The sequence below is a fragment of the Oncorhynchus mykiss genome, chromosome 8 (assembly GCF_057628025.1).
Source record: "Oncorhynchus mykiss isolate SJ-2025 chromosome 8, ASM5762802v1, whole genome shotgun sequence".
NCBI classification, from domain to species: domain Eukaryota; kingdom Metazoa; phylum Chordata; class Actinopteri; order Salmoniformes; family Salmonidae; genus Oncorhynchus; species Oncorhynchus mykiss.
This window is the reverse complement of record NC_143029.1, coordinates 61192681-61211465: the sequence shown is the minus strand read 5'-3', so window position 1 is coordinate 61211465 and position 18785 is coordinate 61192681. Positions and strand designations below refer to the sequence as shown.

Below are 18785 nucleotides of genomic sequence, written 5' to 3'. Positions count from 1 at the left end.
AATGAAAATGTATGCACTCACTAATTTAAGTCTGGTTAAGATGCCAAAAATGGAAATTAAAACCATACACCAGCCAGTGGCCTCAGTGAGGATGCAGATGACATGAAGGACATGTTCATACAGTAAAGTGTTGGTCATGTAGAGCCTAGACGTTTGCTGTAAAGCTTTTCAGTAGATCTCTTCCCAGGCTTGCTCTGAGTCTCATTTTGAACCCTGAAGGCTCTTGCACGGCTGCCAGCAGCATTAAACCAACGTCTGCTTCTGAATGTTTCCAGGACTCTAGGCCTGTTGGTCAAGCGCCTGGAGAGGGGAGGCAAGGCGCAGGAGCAGGGTCTGTTCCAGGAGAACGACTGCATCGTACGCATTAATAATGGAGACCTGCGGAACATCCATTTTGAACAGTAAGACACCTGTATCTACCGAGCCTGGATGGACCACCGGTCCTGAGCCCCCTGCCCGCCAGTTCCTCCCCTGCTCCTCTCCCTCCATCTCCTCTCCATGGCTCTGTCTTCTAACCGAAGCAGGGCCTCTGCTGCCGCCGCTGTCTGTTGCAAAGCTAACCTCGTTCCTGTTTGACTCCTCCTAGGTTGATCATACTGTTGCGTCTTGGTAAAATGGAGGCTGGCTGCTGTCCTCTCCATACCTTCAATCCTTTCTATATCCCCATATATCTATCAGCTCCATCGGCTGCTGTGAATACTAACCCCTCCCTGTTTGACTCTTAGGTCAAGCCTACCTTCAGTAGGCGCTACCCACTCAGCATCCATTCCTTTGTCTCTCAGCTCCATTGGCTCCCTCGCTACTACCGCTGCTTAACTTCCATAGCTTCTGATTTTCAGTGATTTCTCTCTCTCGCTCTCTCTCTCTCGCCCTCAGCTCCTCTGTCTGACCAGATCCTAACACCCTAACTGCTGCTGCTGCCTCCCATCCCACTCTGCTGCAGATACTGTTCCATAGAAATAGAATGAGTACTTCCTGCTTTACGCCTGTGGGTACACTCAAAATGGCCTGCCATTATGGCGTCATTGACTTGAATGGGGAGCCCATTCTATTCATTCTAGCTAAAGCTTCTGAATACAATGTGAAGTCTCTCTTTGTCCTCTGTGGTCTACTGTATGTCTATGTCAACATCAACGGGCCGCTCCAGGTTTTGTGCTTTTCAGAAGCATACTGTCATGGATTTTCTGTGCGCACACACTCACTCACAATAAACCTATGGCTATACTACAGCCCTCCCAGCCTCTTCCTTAAAGATATAACAAATACGCTCTTCTGACATTTAGCATGTGTAAAACTGTCTGTTTTCATATATTTAATTCACCCCCAGTAAATAACCTGGGATAGGAAACCGATTACATCTTGTCTGGGACTTGATCTAGCCTGAAATTGGGAAGTCACTGGGCGATATCCATTTCCTTTGGGAATCTTATTAGTGGCTGGGAAAACAGCTAGAAATTTTGGCAAGGAATTGCAGGTTCATTGGGAGTGGGGTTATGATGTCTGTTCATCTTTTATTTGAGAGTGGAGATGTCTACATCCAAAATAGTACCCTATGCCCTACAGTGAGGGAAAAAGTATTTGATCCCCTGCTGATTTTGTACGTTTGCCCACTGACACATGATCAGTCTATAATTTTAATGGTGGGTTTATTTGAACAGTGAGAGACAGAATAACAACAAAAGAAATACAGAAAAACGCATGTCAAAAATGTTATAAATTGATTTGCATTTTAATGAAGGAAATAAGTATTTGACCCCCTCTCAATCAGAAAGATTTCTGGCTCCCAGGTGTCTTTTATACAAGTAACGAGCTGAGATTAGGAGCACACTCTTAAAGGGAGTGCTCCTAATCTCAGCTTGTTACCTGTATAAAACACACCTGTCCACAGAAGCAATCAATCAATCAGATTCCAAACTCTCCACCATGGCCAAGACCAAAGAGCTCTCCAAGGATGTCAGGGACAAGATTGTAGACCTACACAAGGCTGGAATAGGCTACAAGACCATCGCCAAGCAGCTTGGTGAGAAGGTGACAACAGCTGATGCGACCAAAATGGAGCTCTTTGGCATCAACTCAACCTGTCGTGTTTGGAGGAGGAGGAATGCTGCCTACGACCCCAAGAACACCATCCCCACCGTCAAACATAGAGGTGGAAACATTATGCTTTGGGGGTGTTTTTCTGCTAAGGGGACAGGACAACTTCACTGCATCAAAGAGACGATGGACGGGGCCATGTACCATCACATCTTGGGTGAGAACCTCCTTCCCTCAGCCAGGGCATTACAAATGGGTTGTGGATGGGTATTCCAGCATGACAATGACCCAAACACACGGCCAAGGTAACAAAGGAATGGATCAAGAAGAAGCACATTAAGGTCTGGAGTGGCCTAGCCAGTCTCCAGACCTTAATCCCATAGAAAATCTGTGGAGGGAGCTGAAGGTTCGAGTTGCCAAACGTCAGCCTCGAAACCTTAATGACTTGGAGAAGATTTGCAAAGAGGAGTGGGACAAAATCCCTCCTGAGATGTGTGCAAACCTGGTGGCCAACTACAAGAAACGTCTGACCTCTGAGATTGCCAACAAGGGGTTTGCCACCAAGTACTAAGTCATGTTTTGCAGAGGGGTCAAATACTCATTTCCCTCATTAAAATGCAAATCAATTTATAACATTTTTGACATGCGCTTTTCTGGATTTTTTTTTGTTGCTATTCTGTCTCTCACTGTTCAAATAAACCTACCATTAAAATGTTAGATGGATAATTTCTTTGTCAGTGGGCAAACGTACAAAATCAGCAGAGGATCAAATACTTTTTCCCTCACTGTATATAGTACACTGCTTTTGCCCAGAGCCTATAGCCCCTGGCCTATGGTGCCATTGGGAGCGCAGCAGAGATGACTAGCAAAGTCACCTTTACTGTACTGTAACAGGTGTGGCTAACAAGACTACTGCTACGGCAACATTACACTCAATAGATGTTTTCAGTTCACACCTACTTTACCTCATGTTGAAGGGGTTTAAAAGGATTTCTCTCCAATCATTCTATGAAAAGCCCCATTACTTTCATCTGTAGCCAATTGTGGGATTACATGATAAAACCTGGCAAACCTATTCTAAAGCTGTACATGGTTTCTTTCAACAGGCTTTAGTCACTGATACACAGTGCAGGTGGACCACCACTAGTGTATAGTGTGTCTGCGTGATCCACCAGCCCTGTTTTGACTGTAGGGTCGCAAAATTCCAGTAACTTCCCCTAAACCTCCTGGTTTTGGAGGATTCAGAATTTCCTGCTTTTATTTCACTCGATTCCCAGAATCGTCCAACAGGATTTCCAGAACACCAAAGGAATGTTGGGGAAATTACCTGCGATTTTGCCACGCTGGTTGACTATTGTTTTGGTTCTGCCTTCCCTCAGAGCCCAGAACATGTTCCGCCAGGCCATGCGTTCCCCGGTCATCATGTTCCACGTGGTTCCCAACCTGATGAAGGCCCAGTACGAGCAGCTGTCACACAGCGAGAGGAACCCCAACGTGGCCTACTCCTCTGGACGCTTCAGCCCCGACTCCCTAGCTAGCGAGAGAGGCAGCACCACCTTAGGCCTGGACCACACCCCACAGGTTTCTCACTATTTTTCTATACTCGCTGTCGTTGCTTTTAGAATGAAAGGCACATTCCTGTGAAGACAGACAATAAAATACTGTCTTATCTTAATTCACAGTCCCGTGGTCCCCATCCCCACCCTCACCCGGAGCAGGGAGACGCCTACACCCCTCTACCCCACCCCCATGGGGGCTCCATTGGCAAGCCCCCATCCGGCCACGCCCCCTCCCCTCACAGGGTGCTAAACTCAACCCCCACGGCGGGCTTCACCAAAAAGGTTGGCAGGAGACTCAACATCCAGCTCAAGAAAGGTCAGCATCCAACCCACACACGCACACACACACACACACCTAAAGCTCAGCATCTGTTTAACCTCAGGAGGGCCGTGAGCTTTTCCTGACTATGGCCATCCCAAGGCCCAGAGGTTTTTTTTCCCAGGTCAGTTCATGTGGTCAGGAAAAGCTCCTGGTCCTACATATTGAATGGTTGGAATCCATTCTTCACAGAGGTGGTTTGTGATTAGCCCGACAGAGAAAGCATCGCTGTAATCCTCTCCAGCCATGGTGGGTCTGAGAAAATTGCCTTCTTTCCTTCCCTCATTCTAAGAATTTAGCTTCTCAGCCTCAGAAGAAAAATAACTAGTGTTTAGGTTTGTGTGATGAAGTTGTATGAATAAATTCTTCTTCTATTTAGGACTTCAAAGAAGACATTGTCAAATTGTTTGGTTCAAAATATATATTCATATTATTACAGTCACTTCAAAATTAACACACAGTACCAGTCATAGGTTTGGACACCTACTCATTCAAAGGTTTTTCTTTATTTTTACTTTTTAATAATAGTGAAGACATCAAAACTATGAAATACCACACATGGAATCATGTAGTAAGCAAAAAAGTTTTAAACAAATGAAAATCTATTTAATATTTGAGATTCTTCAAAGTGCCACCCTTTGCCTTGATGACAGCTTTGCACACTCTTGGCATTTTCTCAACCAGCTTCACCTGGAATGCTTTTCCAACAGTCTTGAAGGAGTTCCCACATATATGCTGAGCACTTGTTGGCTGCTTTTCCTTCACTCTTCGGTCCAACTCTTCCCAAACCATCGCAATTGGGTTGAGTTCGGGTGCTTGTGGAGGCCAGGTCATCTGATGCAGCACTCCATCACTCTCCTTCTTGGTCAAATAGCCCTTACACAGCCTGGAGGTATGTTGGGTCATTGTCCTGTTGAAAAACAAATGATAGTCCCACTAAGCGCAAACCAGATGGGATGGTGTATCACTGCAGAATGCTGTGGTAGCCATTCTGGTTAAGCGTGCCTTGAATTCTAAATAAAACAGTGTCACCAGCAAAGCACCATCACACCACCTCCTCCATGCTTCACGGTGGGAACCACACATGCGGAGATCATCCGTTCACCTACTCTGCGTCTCACAAAGACACGGTGTTCGGAAACAAAAATCTCAAATTTGGACTCCTCAGACAAAGGGACAGATTTCCAACGGTCTAATGTCCTTTGCTCGGTTTTCTTGGCACACCTGTTAATTGAAATTTATTCCAAGTGACAACCTCATGACAGCTTTGCATTCTCTCAAACTGCTTCATCAAGGCAAGGGGTGGCTACTTTGAAGAATCTCAAATATAAAATATATTTTGATATGTTTAACACTTTTTTTGCTTACTTTTCTATATGTTTCATTTAACTAGGCAAGTCAGTTAAGAACAAATTCTTATTTACAATGACGGCCTACCCCGACCAAACCCTAACCCGGACGACGCTGGGCCAATTGTACGGCGCCCTACGGGATTCCCAATCACGGCCGGTTGTGATACAGCCTGGAATCAAACCAGGGTCTGTAGTGACGCCTCTAGCCCTGAGAGGCCGTGCCTTAGATCGCTGCGCCACTCGGGAGCTTTATTGCTACATGATTCCATACGTGTTATTTCATAGTTTTTATGTCTTCACTATTATTCTACAATATAGATGAAAATAAAGAGAAACCCTGGAATGAGTAGGTGTCCAAACGTTTGACTGGTACAGTACGCTTCTCATTGCTCTTTTAATGAACAGACACACACATCAGAATCAGTCAATGTTGCCTTAAATGTCAATAAAGATGGCCAAAAGGCCTCCCACTTTTGCCTGAAACGGTAGAGAGAAAATGTGTTGCAGATCCAGATTGATCCATTCATTCCAAATTCATGTAGTGACTGACAGCTGGACAGAGTTGGCACAGCACAGGCCTCTGCAATAGGAGACACGCAGTCAGGCAGGTAGGCAGGCCATAGGAGACCAGTTGTGTGTGCCGGCACGGGCAACTGGGGGAGACGGAGGGCTTGTTGCTAGGCAGCCAATCGTCTGTGTAGTGTACACTATGTCAAAAGGCATGTTGAAAATCAACGGGCCGCTCCGTATGGCACACTAGCACTGCGTAGGGATCTCTTCACTGCCTTGGCCAGGTATGATGTATGTGTCCCAAACAGCACCCTATTCGCTATAGTGCACTATTTTTGACCACGGACCATAGGGCTCTGGTTAAAAGTAGTGCACTATGTAAGGAATAGGGTGCCATTTATACAGTCCCCACAGACCACATCCAGGTGTGTATCATACTATTAGGTTTTTATTCACTTTCTTTTGAAAGGAGGCCTACATAAACATAGCACTGTTAATAACATCTACAGCCTTTGGCTTGTTTGTTGTGTTTTGAGTGCAGCAGACTGAACCTTATTTGGTGGATAGATTTAGTTGGTTTGTCGACATCTTAAAGGGACTACTTCCCCAGAGTCTGATACCATTTTAATGTCTGTGTGTGTAGTTTGAAGGAAGTTGCTTACTAGCTTTGATCGCAATGACTGGAAGTCTATGGTAACAGCCAGCTTTTACCATAGACTTCCAGTCATTGTGCTAATGCTAGTTAGCAATTGTGCTAACGCTAGTTAGCAACTTCTTTCAAACTGCACACACAGACATGAAAATGGTATCCACGAGTTAATCTGACTTTGGGGAAGTAAAAAGAGGGCTTTTTTAAGATGTCAACATAACAAACTCACTGGCCTTTTCACAAAACCCAAACTCGAACACAATCAATCTGGAATATTACAAGACTGATATAACTTGTCTTGAAAGATCCTGTGTACCAAATGAAACACATTAATGCTAATGCCATTTACCGGTAACTATAATACGTGCCCGTCCTATGGTGGGAAGTTGATTGGCTTATTGACATGGAGGGGATTTAGATTGCTCTGAAACAGAATCCTCAGTGTTCTGGAATCCTCAGAGTGTTCTGGAATCCTCTCTGTGTTTGCCTTGCTTACATTACCATACACAGCTCAGACAGAGACAGAGGGGTTAGGCTTGGCAGACATTCTCCTAATGATCGGACTGTGGTGCCGGCGGGAGAGGAGAAAGAGATACCATCCTCAACCTCTGGACTCTGATTCAGGCCGGGAGGATTCCGCAGTTCAACCCGTTTTGTCTCAACCTTTCATACTAGCTGTCCAGAATCCTTCCCATGTTGCATTTTCACTTTGGATTGCCTCATGGCTATGTCTGAATACCCATACTTGCGTTGTAAATAGGCTTTTTGGGTATGCGAATTGAACATGTTTTATAGTAAGTGAAATTTCCAAACATTTAGTATGCTTTAAATGCCAGGATGTCATAGCCATTTTGGCTTTACATCTAGAAATCGCTGCATGCTATTGAGGAAGAGAATTGTCTTTTCCGACCCACGTGTTTGACAACAGCTGATAATTATGAGAAGGGGACACGAAATGAACAGATGGCGGGAAGCAACGCAATTGCAAATTAGATTACACGTTCTTGGTATGGGTGAGCCTAGTATGTTGATATTTGTTGCTTACTGCATACATTTATACTAGACAGTACGTTCTAAATAGTATGTAGTATGTGTAATACACAGTATGTCGTTTTGGTAAGTAGTAGGCAAGACACATTTCAAACACTGCCAGAATGTCTTGCTGCTGTGTAGACCTGACTGTACCTGTGATATGAGGGGAGTCAAAATGTGACGGGCGTTCTCGCGCGTTTCACATCCTCCTGTTTCATCCCTTAGGTCCAGAGGGTCTGGGTTTCAGCATCACTTCGCGCGACGTCCCCATCGGCGGCTCGGCGCCCATCTACGTGAAGAACATCCTGCCCCGAGGAGCTGCCATCCAGGACGGACGCCTCAAGGCTGGAGACAGGCTGCTGGAGGTGAGACCCGAGACCCAGGGGATGCTTCAGTAAAACACTCTCATTGTCTAGTCACCCTGTTTCTAGATCTCTGTTCCCAATGGTTTATGTTGTGTTAGCCTCTAATACGGTGTGACTTCTGGCACGTAGGGAGGGACATGTTGTTTAGGCTCATAATAGTGTCTTGGTGGGATCAGTTCAAGTGAATGGCAGCGGGTTCCTCAGTGTGGGATTTAGGGGTCAAAATCGGAATGTGAATCTGTATGTTACTAATTGCCGTATGTGTTCCAGGTGAATGGAGTGGACTTGGTTGGTCGGACCCAGGAGGAAGTGGTCGCTCTGCTGAGGGCCACGCCTATGGGAGGAGCTGTGGGGCTGGTGGTGCTACGACAGGAGGAGACCTTCCTGGTAGGTCTCTCTGCTCCCCTAACACTGCAAACTCTACATTCCCTCCTCTCTAGGATGCTTAGAGTCCCCGTTTGTCATAATGTCCCCTACTCTCAGGAAAGTGTGTGTGTACATCAATATGCATGTCGTGGGGCCCTGTGGTTGTGTGCGTCTTATACCTTGTCACGGTTAATCTCCCAAGTTCCCCAGTAAGTATTGTGTTTTCCTTCCATTCTCCTCCTCACACAACATGCCAATGCAGCATGCAGATTGATTGTGCTACTCTGGCAAGGCGCTACTCTCTATTATCAGTGTCTATGTCCCAAATGGCTTCCTATTCCTACATAGTGCACTACTTTTGATCAGAGCCCTATGGATCCTGGTCAAATGTAGTGCACTATGTAGAGGGTGGGGCGCCATTTGGGACGTAGACCCTGATCCAAGTATTCTCGGTGGGAGCCTGTAGTGCTCCGCTCCCTCAGAACAAATTGGATAGATTGATTGATGGATGGGTGAGAAAGCGGGCAGGTTAGGGACAGACTGAGAAATACACTTGTTGTTGGGTGGAATATCAATCAGATTCAGAACCCACACAATAGGTCCTGTTCAAAAGGAGTGCACTAAATGGGGAATAGGGTGCCATTTGAAACAGAGTGACTAGAGGGTGACTACTCAGTTTGAGATCATAATGGCTCATGCCATGTAATGTGTTTATATAGACGCGCCGTGTGTTTTAATTTGTTTTAATTGAAAGGTTTTGTCAATACACATGTTTTTTTAATGAAACAACACATCTGGGGTTCCGTTAGTGTGTCTGATGAAAGGAATATGTTGAGTTAATGCTGGGGTTAGTGCTGAGGTCTAAATTATAGTGGTTGTGTTCCAAATGGCACCCTATTACCTACAAAGTGCACTACTTTTGACTAGAGGCCCTGGTCAAAAGTGGTGCACTATAAAGGGAGTAGGGTGCCATTTGGTGCGCAGACAGTCCCGCCGAGGTTGATCAGTATTTACTACCCAAGTCACTGGCTACTATACAATCTCCCAACCAAACCGCCAGTATGCTTCTTTAACACCCGGGATGTTGCGCCAGGCTGAGTTATAGAACAGAGTAGCACTCAAATCCCCGCCCCCCCCCTGTTGTGATAATAATGGGCCAGAGTTTTCTCCTCTCACCATTAGTGGATCACAGCCACCAGCAACCAACAGCAGGTTCAACCAACCCCCTCCAACAGTGACAGTTATTACAACTGAAGACGCACACACCCTATTGGCTGGCTGTCACTCTGGGCCAATCATTCTGGCCGGGCTGAGTTAGATGTTGAGCCCAGGGGCGTTCATCCAGGCCTCATCGGGATCAATACTCATCTTTTGATTAGTCCAGAGCCTTTCTTTCACTCAGGAGGATGTGTCCCAAATGGAACACCCTTTTCCCTATGGGGCCCCGGTCGAAAGTAGTGCACTATGTAGGGAATAGGGTGCCATTTGGGATGCAAGCTAGAAGTATCTGTCTGCTATCTCGTCTGACACACATGACGGGGGGAGGGTATAAATATTACAAAGCGGAGAGAACCGCTTCTACCCCCAGGGGGAAAACACAGGCCTGGTTCTTCTGACTCTAGTAGTGGGGAAGAGAGCTGGAGCAGCTACTCTGAGTTATTCCCCGCCCCCAGGCAATGATTACTGATATGCTGGTAATATCCATAGATGGGCTATAGTGGTACATGTGAGCATGTAGTTTGGTAAAGAAATGCACTCTGTTGGAGTGTGTGAACACTGGGTAGCCCACTTCTACTGCACAGTCTACATTAGGTGGAGACTTACATTTCCCTCACTAACTTTAAACATCAGCTGTCTGAGCAGCTAAACGATCGCTGCAGCTGTACATAGTCCATCTGTAAATAGCCCACCCAATCTACCTACCTCATCCCCATATTGTTTTTACTTTTCTGCTCTTTTGCACACCAGTATCACTACTTACACATCATCATCTGCTCATATATCACTCCAGTGTTAATCTGCTAAATTGTAATTACTTTGCTACTATGGCCTATTTATTGCCTTACCTCCTCACGCCATTTGCACACACTGTATATAGACTCTCTTTTTTTCTATTGTGTTATTGACTGTACGCTTGTTTATTCCATGTAACTCTGTGCTGCTGTTTGTGTCGCTGCTGTGCTTTATCTTGGCCAGGTAGCTGTTGTAAATGAGAACTTGTTCTCAACTACCCTACCTGGTTAAATAAAGGTGAAATAAAATAGTCAATGGATGGTAGTTTGGATTTCTGTCAGTTTACTCCAGGGGTAATCAAATGTGAGCCTGGAGGTCCAGAGAACTGCTGGTTTTCTGTTCAACCTGAACAATTAATTGGACCCACCTGGTGTCCCAGGTCTAAATTAGTCCTTAATTAGAGGAGGAACATGAACATCAGCAGTGGAACTGGCTTCAAGGGTCCAGATTTGAATTAGCCCGATGTGCTCCTCCCTCAGTTAGATTTGATTTACAGTATTGCTGCAAACATGTGTCATTGACTACTGTTGTATCTTCTGACACCCTGTTTCCTCTAGAATGCAGAGCCTCAGATGCAAAGCCCCAGAGATTTGGTAAGAGTCACCCAAACCCCGTTTTTACCTGTTACCTGTCCCTTACACTGAGTCAGTGGAGGCTGGTGAGAGGAGGATGGCTCATGATAGTGGTTGGAAGCAAATGTCAAGAAACCATTCGTTCTCTTCCAGCCAATACTTTGAGCCTGTTCTTCGCTAATACAGCATGCAAAACTCCTAAGACTATGCACGTCGCGTCTAGTGCAGGTTCAGATTGTCCTCTGCTGTGCCTGTTAGTAACGTGGTAGATATTTTCAGGTGTGTAAATGTCGAGCGTCGACCGTTGTCAAACGTGATTAATGTATGATGGTGTGCAGTCAAACGAAATGTACTTTAGTGCACAATTCTGCATGTCCCGTGATGCGCTGATGTAGGAGTTCAGTGGAGTACCGTAGAGAAGGGTGTGTTTTCACTACTTGAATAATCTGCTCAGGGACACGCCCATTGATGCAGTGCCATTAACAACCTGGCCACACTCATAGATGACTTTCTCTGAATGGGGTCGAATGCTCATTGTGCTATTTGACCTTGTTTGGGGACATGAGGAGACCATTTACATGGCCTTTTAACGTTGCTCTCAACTGATGAGAGGAAAGCTCATCATTGACTGACCCACTGTGTCATAGGACTGTATTTAAACATAGAATGGGGTCCTTGTTGTTTTCACCAATTTGTATTTTTTTTATTTAACGAGACAGAGGGTTTGATATACTGGGTTGTTATACTATCAAGGTGATTCATGATGAACTATGTCAGCCAGCCATTCTCCAGCTTCATTGACCAGCTCATTTGGTGCTTCTGTGACGTGTTCAGTTTGCTCCTCAATTCACGCTCCTCGGTTGGCGAGCGAGGTAGCAGCCCAGAGTGAGCGTTCCACGATGGGTTTACTTCAGGGTGGTCCTTCCCTTTCCAGTAAACCATTCACACCAGACCAGGAGGTGTGTCATGGCTGCTGTTAGAACGGCCTCATGTGGAACAGCTCCGGAGTCGTTATCATTGTGCTCAGATGAGACACAATCCAGAGTCGGGCACCTTAGATCCCTGAGTAATCGCTCACTCCTGTGTGATTCTACAAACCTCGCCAATGAATTCCTTCATAAAGTTGGCCTACACGTTGTACACCTTAGATCTCAAGTCTGTCTCTCTGTCTCTCTGTCTCTCTGTCTCTCTGTCTCTCTGTCTCTCTGTCTCTCTCTCTCTCTCTCTCTCTCGTGTATGATTTTACAATCCTCGCCAATGAATCCCTTTGTTCTCTCCTTCCCGGCATAGTCCCTCCATAATGGGCTCCACAATTATACCCAGCAGATGTTATCTCTTGTTAGAGGCTTTGTTCCACACAACTCTCAACAACACATGAACTTCACTGTTCTGTTGTGGTGCCAGGCAGACAGCAGCACTGAGGCTCTGATACTAGTACAGAACATGGGCCCTGGTCAAAAGTAGTGCACTATATAGGGAATAGGGTGCCATTTGGGAACCAGTCTGTGTTTCCCGGCAGGAGACCGTTTTAGCGCATTAGCCCCCCCCCCCCCCATCTCATCTGAATGGCCCTCTTCCAGTAGCTGGATGGTGGGAGGAAGGCAGGGTGAGATGGAGGGAGACTGGGGGACAGGGGAACAAAGTTAAGAGCTCCACACGCCAAATGGCACGCTCTCTCTGTACTGGACCAATTAATCTGAGGCCTCACTTGAAGCCATAGTAGCCTGCAGCCACTCTCCGATCCCCGCTCTCACTAAAACAGGTCGAACACACAGAGACAATAGGCAACATCACCTTGACCCCCCACATGAATTAGCTCAGCACTTTGGCAACGTTAATAATTAATAAACGTATAATCGCTGTTAATAATTGATTATCTCTTTGTGGGGGGGGGCTTCCGTTACCCAGAGGTACATGCTATTGTTGACACTATGGGCCCTGGTCAAAAGTAATACACTATATAGCCAATAAAGTGCCTTTGAGATGCACCCATGAACAGGGTTAATTGCCACTCCTGCTGACATTTCTGGGGTTTGTTGCTTGTGTGGCATTGGTACCATGGAATGACGGGCCTGCGGTGGTCTCTGGTGTGTGTGTGTGTGTGTGTGGAATGTAACCACAGGTCTGACTGTTCCCCTCTCCAGCATCGCTCGGTAAGGGAGGCCACGGAGCCCCACTGGCTGACTGAGGTAACCACCCACAGCAGTGGGTGCGTCCCAAATGGCACCCGTGTCCCTATATAGTGTAACCCTGTAGTGCACCATACAGGGCAAAGGGTGCCATTTGGGATGCACGCAGTGCCTCCGCATGACATCATCCCTCTGCTCTGTGGGACTGAGTCAACCAGGAGCCGTGAAGCAAAGGTAACACTTTGGACTGGTGTGCAGCAGACTGAATGAGAGTCAGTTGGGCTGTTCATTGGGACTGCCTAAGTAACAGTAAATGTGGCCGTGGGTGGGTATGCCTTGTGGTCTATACGCTCTGTCACTCTGTGCTGATTTAGGAAGTAACTGCCTTTACACCTGCCGTCGCAGGGCAGCACTGATCTAATACATATAGGCTACGTGGCACCCTGTTCCCTATATAGTGCACTTCGAAACATGGCCCATATGGCTTTGGTCAGAAGTAGTGCATTATGGCCTCCCGAGTGTTGCAACGGTCTAAGGCATTGTGGTGCTAGAGGCGTCAGGACAGACCCGGGTTCGATCCCAGGCCGCGACCGGGAGACCCATGAGGCGGCGCACAGTTGGCCCGGCGTCGTCCGGGTTAGGGGGGGGGGGTTAGACCGTCTGGGATGTCCTTGTACCATCGCGCTCTAGCGACTGCTTGTGGCGGGCCGGGCACATGCACGCTGACTTCGGTCGCCAGTTGTACGCCGTTGCCGCGGCTTCCGGGTTAAGCAAGCAGTATGTTGGACATTAGGAAATGTATAAGTAGTGCATTATATAGGGTGCCATTTGGAATACACATTAGTGTAAATCCACTGCTAATAATATCCGTAATAGCTGATATCATTGTGAACTTCTTGTTCTGGTGGTGCTATTAGTTATACTGAGTTACAGAAAATTACTGCAAGTTGATATTGAGAAGGCATCAGTGCCAGTTACCCTGTAATGTAATGTAAAGCCAAGCCACATTGATCTATGGTCACACAGACACATTTTCGACTCGCTCGACTCCGATGAATAATTGTTGTGGCTCTTTCTGCCCCCGCTCTCTGCCACACGCGCACACACACAACGCGCGCACACACAGTGTTATTTGTGCCCCCGTGCAGATGCGACTGCATTCATGTCTCTAGTGTGTGAATGTATGAGTCAATCAGAAGGCCCAGTGACTCTAGTGGAGAACAAGCTCTTGCCTTAATTAAAGTGATGTTTCAAGCTGCCACCTGTTTCTGTGTATACAGCACGCTGTGGCTGGGAGCAGCTGCTAGCTGGGTAATTGCCATCACACAGTCACAGTATAGAGGAGGAAGAGGACACGGATGGATCTGGAGTCTCATTCTAATCTGAAGCCATTCTGATCTCGTGTGTACTGCGTGAGATGTGTGGATGTTTAGGCGGATGAGGCAGGGGCTGTTGCTCTTTGCGACTATGCCTCAGAGATGGGAGTTATTTATAAAAAATAAAAATAAAATTAAAAACACATGACCTCGTATGACGGTGATTATAAAGGGCTGAAAGGTGACGTCCTTTTCTTTGCTCACAGTTCCACTGTGTTTAATGACTCGCTGCCTCCTCCATGAGGAGTGTGATGGTGTGTGTGCGTGCGTGCGTGCGAGTCTCTCTTTGTGCACCGCACACACCTCCACATCAGTCTGTCTGGACTCCTCTGTCTATCCCCCAGGTGTTTGATATTCATGGTCTATCAGCATGCGGTCTAAGGTAGATAGTGAAAGAGAGAGAGAGGAGAGCCTCAGAAGCGTTCAGCGCTCTCCACATGGGCTCCCTCCAGCAATTACATCCTCCACTGCCTCCTCATCTCTCCTCTCCTCTTTGCGCTTTTAATTCGTTTCAAGTGACTTTTTGATTCAATCAAATCGACAGGTTTGTTTGGGAAAGTTGAGAGCACGCCTCTAATCGCTTCAGGTGATGCTGTTGGGAGCGATCGGGGGGCGTGAGGTAGGCCAGGGCTGTAGGGGTTGAGATCGTGGGGCGTGAGGGAGGCCAGGGGTGTGTAGGGAGCCAGGGCTGTAGGGGTTGAGATCGGGGGGCGTGAGGTAGGCCAGGGGTGTGTAGGGAGCCAGGGCTGTAGGGGTTGAGATCGGGGGGCGTGAGGTAGGCCAGGGGTGTGTAGGGAGCCAGGGCTGTAGGGGTTGAGATTGGGGACGGGAGTGGAGGTGCCATTTTATTCACTCTGTGGAATACAAAGCACCCTGCAGCCTGGGTTGCTCAGGAGAGGAGGGGAAGAGAAGGCAGTTCTGCAATTGTGTTCCACATGGATTCATCCTCTCTCCTCTCCCTCTATCGCCCGCACTGTCTCTCTCTTCCTCTGTCTTTTTTTCTCCTCTTTCTCTGTTCTCTCTCTTTCTCTCTATTCCGCCGCTCGCTCTCTCTCCTTCGGTCTCTCCACAAAGTAATTCAATCTCTCTCTGCAAACAATGGGAGCTAATGAATGTATGACACTGAGCTTGATTATGACTGCATTCATTACACATGCACATAATTGCTAGTAGTTTAGTGTGCAGATTTATTCAGAGGACAGCTGTCAATTGACAAGGCAGAGAGAATAGCTTTTTTGTTATTCAATGAGGCTCAGGCACCTGTTGCATTTTCTGATATACTGTATGTGTCTGCTTCTGTGTGTGGATAATGCTCTTAATTGTATACATTCTAGTGTGTTTTGGGGGCCTGCGAGGTGATCATCAAATCAAAATTGATTTGTCGAATGCTTACTTCCCAAAAATGCATTAAAAAATAATAACACGAGGAATAAATATAAAATGAGTAACGATAACTAGGCTATATACAGTGGGGCAAAAAAAATATTTAGTCAGCCACCAATTGTGCAAGTTCTCCCACTTAAAAAGATGAGAGGCCTGTAATTTTCATCATAGGTACACTTCAACTATGACAGACAAAATGAGGAAAAAAAATCCAGAAAATCACATTGTAGGATTTTTAATGAATTTATTTGCAAATTATGGTGGAAAATAAGTATTTGGTCACCTACAAACAAGCAAGATTTCTGGCTCTCACAGACATGTAACTTCTTCTTTAAGAGGCACTTCTGTCCTCCACTCGTTACCTGGATTAATGGCACCTGTTTGAACTTGTTCTCAGTATAAAAGACACCTGTCCACAACCTCAAACAGTCACACTCCAAACTCCACTATGGCCAAGACCAAAGAGCTGTCAAAGGACACCAGAAACAAAATTGTAGACCTGCACCAGGCTGGGAAGACTGAATCTGCAATAGGTAAGCAGCTTGGTTTGAAGAAATCAACTGTGGGAGCAATTATTAGGAAATGGAAGACCACTGATAATCTCCCTCAATCTGGGGCTCCACGCAAGATCTCACCCCGTGGGGTCAAAATGATCACAAGAACGGTGAGCAAAAATCCCAGAACCACACAGGGGGACCTAGTGAATGGCCTGCAGAGAGCTGGGACCAAAGTAACTAAGCCTACCATCAGTAACACACTACGCCGCTAGGGACTCAAATCCTGCAGTACCAGACGTGTCCCCCTGCTTAAGCCAGTACATGTCCAGGCCCGTCTGAAGTTTGCTAGAGAGCATTTGGATGATCCAGAAGAAGATTGGGAGAATGTCATATGGTCAGATGAAACCAAAATATAACTTTTTGGTAAAAACTCAACTCGTCTTTGGAGGACAAAGAATGCTGAGTTGCATCCAAAGAACACCATAACTACTGTGAAGCATGGGGGTGGAAACATCATGCTTTGGGGCTGTTTTTCTGCAAAGGGACCAGGACGACTGATCCGTGTAAAGGAAAGAATGAATGGGGCCATGTATCATGAGATTTAGAGTGAAAACTTCCTTCCATCAGCAAGGGCATTGAAGATGAAACGTGGCTGTGTTTTCAGCATGACAATGATCCCAAACACACCACCCGGGCAACGAAAGAGTGGTAAGAAGCATTTCAAGGTCCTGGAGTGGCCTAGCCAGTCTCCAGATCTCAACCCCATAGAAAATCTTGGTAGGGAGTTGAAAGTCCGTGTTGCCCAGCAACAGCCCCAAAACATCACTGCTCTAGAGTAGATCTGCATGGAGGAATGGGCCAAAATACTAGCAACAGTGTGTGAAAACCTTGTGAAGACTTACAGAAAACGTTTGACCTCTGTCATTGCCAACAAATGGTATATAACAAGTATTGAGATAACAAAAGTTTATTGACCAAATACTTATTTTCCACCATAATTTGCAATTAAATTCATAAAAAATCTTACAATGTGATTTTCTGGATTTTTTTTCTCATTTTGTCTGTCATAGTTGAAGTGTATGTACCTATGAAAATTACAGGCCTCTCATCTTTTTAAGTGGGAGAACTTGCACAATTGGTGGCTGACTAAATACTTTTTTGCCCCACTGTACACAGGGTACCCCAGTCGCCGTGCAGGGGTACGAGGTATTTGAGGTAGATATGTACAGTACATATAGGTAGGGGTAAAGTGACTAGGCATACTTATTGTGATCAGATACTCCATTCTTCTGACAATGTGTTTAGTCACAATGTAAATGTTGGTTCTGCTTTGCTACAGAAGTCCATAATACATTCAGAACACTGACTTGAAGGATCTCTATGACAGACAGTGTATCCAACCTTTGCCTCATCTGTAACTAAACTCATAGATGTGAGTTGGTCATCCCATGGCTCCTGATTCTGAAGAGCGTCGGAATCGGCATAGCTGCGTCCCAATTTGGACAAACCTACTCATTCATGGGTTTTTATTTTCTTTTTACTATTTTCTTTGTAGAATAATTGCAAAGACATCAAAACTATGAAATAACACACATGGAATCATATAGTGACCCAAAAAGTGTTAAACAAATCCAAATATATTTTTGATTCTTCAAAGTATCAAAGTCCCCTTTTGCCTCTGTGACAGCTTTGCACACTCTGTGCATTCTCTCAGCCCGCTTCATGAGGTAGTCACCTGGAAAGCATTTCAATTAACAGGTGTGCCTTGTTAACTTAATTTGTGGAATTTCTTTCCTTAATGCATTTGAGCCAATCAGTTGTGTTGTGACAAAGTAAAGGGTGGCTACTTTGAAGAATATTAAATATATTTTGATTTATTTAACACTTTTTGGTTACTACATGATGTTATATGTGTTTTATCATAGTTTTGATGTCTTCATTATTGTTCTACAATGTAGAAAATAGTAAAAAAAATAAAGAAAAACCCTTGAATGCGTAGGTATGTCCAAACTTTTGACTGGTACTGTATATAGTATAGTGCACAAATTTTGACCAGGCCCTGGTTAAAAGTAGTACACTATGCCTATCAGTAGCAGAAATGATCAGTGACACCGTCCTTTCTCCCTCCCTCGCTCACTCTCCGTTCTAGAAGGTTGAGGAGGATGACCTGGTTTTGACCCCTGACGGTACCAGGGAGTTCCTGACCTTTGAGATCCCTCTGAGTGACTCGGGGTCGGCCGGGTTAGGGGTCAGCGTCAAGGGCAACCGCTCCAAGGAGAACCATGCTGACCTAGGCATCTTCGTCAAGTCCATAATCAATGGAGGAGCTGCCTGCAAGGTGAGTCTTGCCCCTCTCATAAGGATTCCGATGTTCATGGTCATATAAGTAATGATGTATTTTCTGGAGTTTATATACTAATCTGCCTATTGGCATCTTCTGTCTATCTGTTCTGATTTGACAGTGAACTTCATTGCTTTGTCTGCTATTCGTTATTCCACTGACAGTGCAGTAACCTTGGTGCCCGTCTTTTTTGCACTCTAGCCTACTCTCTAGGGAATTAAGTAGCCTGGGTGTCACTCGTTGTTCGGTGTGACAAGGAGTTGGCAAGATGACGCAAGCAGATCTGGG

At 45.9% G+C, this 18785-nt stretch overlaps 1 protein-coding gene across 8 annotated transcripts in view; it reads left to right on the top strand.

The window, feature by feature from the left end:
• Positions 1 to 18785, top strand: part of LOC110530242 (partitioning defective 3 homolog) — a 254199-nt gene that overhangs the window by 134497 nt on the left and 100917 nt on the right. For 2 of the 8 annotated variants that reach the window (XM_090182147.1, XM_021613143.3), the window contains exons 8-14: positions 276 to 401; positions 3414 to 3615; positions 3717 to 3909; positions 7681 to 7820; positions 8091 to 8207; positions 10757 to 10792; positions 18309 to 18494. In XM_090182147.1, the coding sequence (XP_090038273.1) occupies positions 276 to 401; positions 3414 to 3615; positions 3717 to 3909; positions 7681 to 7820; positions 8091 to 8207; positions 10757 to 10792; positions 18309 to 18494 (1000 nt within the window). Of the gene's footprint in view, positions 1 to 275; positions 402 to 3413; positions 3616 to 3716; positions 3910 to 7680; positions 7821 to 8090; positions 8208 to 10756; positions 10793 to 18305; positions 18495 to 18785 lie in introns of all 8 variants that reach the window. The other 6 variants (XM_021613144.3, XM_021613142.3, XM_090182149.1 and 3 more) reach the window with 3 other exon arrangements.